The sequence below is a fragment of the Eurypyga helias genome, unplaced genomic scaffold (genome assembly GCF_000690775.1).
Source record: "Eurypyga helias isolate BGI_N326 unplaced genomic scaffold, ASM69077v1 scaffold44052, whole genome shotgun sequence".
NCBI classification, from domain to species: Eukaryota; Metazoa; Chordata; class Aves; order Eurypygiformes; family Eurypygidae; genus Eurypyga; species Eurypyga helias.
Window position 1 is genome coordinate 7167 of NW_010236159.1, and position 3840 is coordinate 11006.

General features: G+C 47.4%; 1 protein-coding gene across 1 annotated transcript; it reads left to right on the forward strand.

Moving 5' to 3' along the window:
• Nucleotides 1–796: 796 nt before the first annotated feature.
• On the forward strand, nucleotides 797–3536 carry GPRC5A (G protein-coupled receptor, class C, group 5, member A). Its single transcript, XM_010146992.1, has 3 exons — nucleotides 797–1718; nucleotides 2699–2742; nucleotides 3444–3536. Exons 1-3 carry the CDS (start codon nucleotides 797–799, stop codon nucleotides 3534–3536), a joined length of 1059 nt encoding a protein of 352 aa, XP_010145294.1.
• The last annotated feature ends 304 nt before the right edge of the window (nucleotides 3537–3840 follow it).

A 3840-nucleotide genomic window follows, 5' to 3' on the forward strand; every position in this document is an offset into this window, starting at 1 on the left:
CTCTCCAGCCAGCGCAAGACAATGTCTTGGGGAGGGGATCGAGGTCTTTGAGACAATTGTTATTGCCGCACTGTCATGAAGAAGAAGAAATATGTGTTTGGGGATCATGGTTGGTGGCCTTTATTTGCACTTAATCTGTGGGGTGAAGAGCTATGCTGGAGGCATCCAGGTTGGTTATCTGCAGGGTAGAAGGTAGTTAAAGTTCCCCTTCATTCATACCCATAAACCAAAGCCAAGAGTGTTTCAGAGAAAGTAATAGAGGGAAAAGAAAGAATAATTAGTTTCCTGTTCTGCATTGCTCATCCCTGAACCTCACTGCTACAAAGTACTGATGTTGTTTGAACTTGCCAAAAAAGCGTAAGCTGTGTTATGACTAACAGCTGCTCTTGTATCACACAAGTGACAAGGCAGCTCAGTCTCTGTGCTGCAGGGCACCAAGCTAACGCCTCTGAAAGTGCCTTAGCTTCTCCCTGATCCCCACAATCCTACAACATTGCACAACACCAGGCACGGTGCAGAGGACATGCAAGGTGAATCGTCTCCTGCTAAGGGGTTTGATTTGCCCTTGACAAAGAGCCGATACCACACAAGGGGATGGCTCTGCTCCCACAGCCCCATGTTCTTAGCACTGTGGTGTCCATGCCTAGTGAGGTGGGGATGGATGTCTGTCCTGCCTCTCTTTCCCCTCTGCTGGCAGCACCCGGCTGGTTGATATGACAGCCTGTGTCTTTTCTTCTTCTACTTCTACAGCTGTGAGGAAACGTTTCACAGGGAGGTTGTTCAAGAAGGCAAGAGGATGACGTCACCTCCTCAAGGCTGCGGCAGCATTGGTGCTGACTATTACCTGCTCTGTGACACGGTGAAGGCCTGGGGGATTGTTCTGGAGTCACTGGCTGCAGCTGGTGTCGTCGTCACCGTTTTCCTCATCTGCTCGCTTTTCTTTCTCATTTGTAAAGTCCAGGACAACAGCAAGAGGCACATGATCTCCATCTATTTCTTCTTTCTTTTTGGCACACTTGGCATTTTCGGTCTCACTTTTGCCTTCATCATTAAACTCAATGACAAGACTCGCCCCACTCGCTTCTTCCTATTTGGAGTCATCTTTGCTCTCTGCTTCTCATGCCTCCTCACCCATGCCTGCAACCTCAACAAATTAGTGAGAGGAAGAAAGCCTTTCTCCTGGTCGGTGCTGCTGCTCCTCATTGTTTCCTTTGCCCTGGTACAAGTTGTGATCAGCATTGAGTACTTAGTCACCATGCTAGTAAACCAGAAAGAAAAATTTCTGAATATGTCTGCGGAGGAGACCAATAAGGACTTTGTCATGCTTTTGATCTACGTGCTCTTCTTGATGGCTCTGACCTTCTTGGTTTCCATGTTCACATTCTGTGGGTCATACAAAAGCTGGAAGAGGCACGGGGCACACATCTTTGTCACTGTCTTGTTTTCCATCGCCATTTGGGTAGTGTGGATCACTATGCTCACAAAAGGCAACAGAGATTTGAAGAAACCTATGTGGGATGATCCTGTCGTGGCCATTGCTCTGGTGTCCAATGGATGGATCTTCCTGATAATGTATATCATCCCTGAAATTTGTTTCCTCACTGCCCCTCTGAAGCTGGAGGACTACCCTCCGGAAAATGACTTCTGCGAACCCAAGTTCATAAAGCAGACAACTGGAGTGGACAACCGTGCCTACACCCAAGATGAAATTGTGCAAGGTATGATGGAGTGGACAACTCCACTGTCCCTCAGCCCTAAGCACACATGCAGCACTGATGAGCTAAAGGGGGTAGGAGGCCTACAAGAAAAGATTTGAAGATGATGGAAAATTTAGATGTAGGAAAAGGTTTCAGGCTGATGAAACTTCAGAAATGAAAGTGAAAATGAATCTCCAGACAAGAGAGAAAAGAGTAAGGACCAGTGCAAAAGCCAAAGATGTGTAGGAGGAGTGACTGAGTAGGAGATTTGCTGGGTGTCAGAGCTGAGACATAACTCCTTATGGTTCTGTCTGGAAAGTCCGTGTAAAAATTCAGGAGGGTTTTGTTTGTGTCTCTTAGCAATGTTCCAGCTCTTCAAACCCCTCCAGGTTATACCTTGGAGATTATTCCAGTTCTGATCTGGTTCCCATTATCTATTTAAAAATGAACCCATCATCTAAAAAGGAGGCAAGAGGCAAAAAGGAGACTTGCTATGAGTCTCATGCCTAATCGGACAAAGCAAAATGTTTTATCAATTGAGGCTTCCCAAATTTTAGAGTAGGAGATGTGACTTCGTTCTGTGTGGATCTGCTACTGAGATGACATTTGTCCCCTGGAGTCAGGGCTCCAGGTTTGTAAAAGAATGGCTGAGAAAAGCTGTTGTTTCCTGGTGAATACTGCAGAGAGGGTCTTGTGCACGCAAGTGGGAGGGATTTGGACAGTGATGATGACATTGCGAAGCAACAGGTGTTTAAACTCCAAGGTCACCTCTGTCCTGTTATTTACAATACCATTCATTCCAATAAGGAAATATTTAATGTCACCCACCTGTGGATTTTAACCCATTCCTATCTGCATATTGCAGAGTTTGATCAGTCTAAAAGCACCTGCTAATGTAGCCAGGGGCCCTTTGAGTATCCCTTGCCATGGTATCTCCAAGCTACCATATAACACTAACTCACTAACTTTCCCCCTCTCTTCTCATGATTCAGGAGACACAGGAGACTTCAGCTACTCCCCATACTCTTCTCACTTCCAGATGAAGGTAAGTTCATGCCCCCCTTCACCCGTTCTACCATGTGTAGGCTATTGTTCGGGAAATGAAGGGAAGGGAGAGAGAAGGGGCAAAGACAGATGGACCTAGAGCAGGCTCTGCGAAGGCAGGCTGGTATTTCTCACAGACCCAGGCAATACCATGACATTCGTTCATGGAGATGCCTATGGCTGGGAAGAGGGAGCTGTAACATGTCCAGGGGCACGGGGAGGCAAGACAAGCCCAAGGTCAAGTCTGAGGTTGTGGTTTTCAACACTTCTGCAATTGACATTACATAAGAAGTCCTCTCATTGAGTACAGTTCCTGCAGTAGACTGTGCCCTTTCCTCAGGAGATCGTGCTCCTTTCCACAGCCTGTGTCCTGATTGTATTCCCACCGGCAGTTCTCAAGTCCCAGTGCAGATCCAAAGTGGGCAGACTGCGAGACCCATGTCCATTCACCAGTCCTCCTTCAAACCACAGCCTAGCCGGGTCTAGCAGCTCACATCATATCCCCACATGTCCTCTGGAGACATGTTTCCATTACTGGTTTGTTCTGCAAGAATCTTCTTCCACCGTTCCGTTGATCACTCTCTCAGGAAACCCTCAGCTCTGTTTCTCCCTATCCTGTTTTGTTTGTTTTGGTTTTTAAGTGCTATTTTATTACTTTTCTCCAGTTTTGAAAGGTAAAAGACTATTTTGCTTTCTTTTCAGACCATCGAACCCCAAAACGATTTCTCCATCCCTCGGCCCAAGGCACGGACAAGCCCATACCATGACTACACTGGTGGGAAAGGCCCCATGTAGCAGCTGCGCAGGGAGCAAAGAGACTAAGTGCCCGTCAGCAGAGGCATGGGGAATGAGCTACGTGGTGACAAGTGATTCAGTCCTGCAGAAGAGAGAGAGTCAACCCAAACTGGCAAAAGGGGAAAGGGGTGCTCTCTTCCCCACACAGGCACCCTCATAGCCCCCTCTCATTCCTCAAACGCAACTTTCAGACACCGCTCTGGCCATCCTGTCCCTGCTCAGTCTGTTTCTCTGTGGGATGGACCTCATCTCTTCTGACAGAGGAAGGTGCTGGGAAGAGCCTGTCCTGGCCTATTTTCAGCAG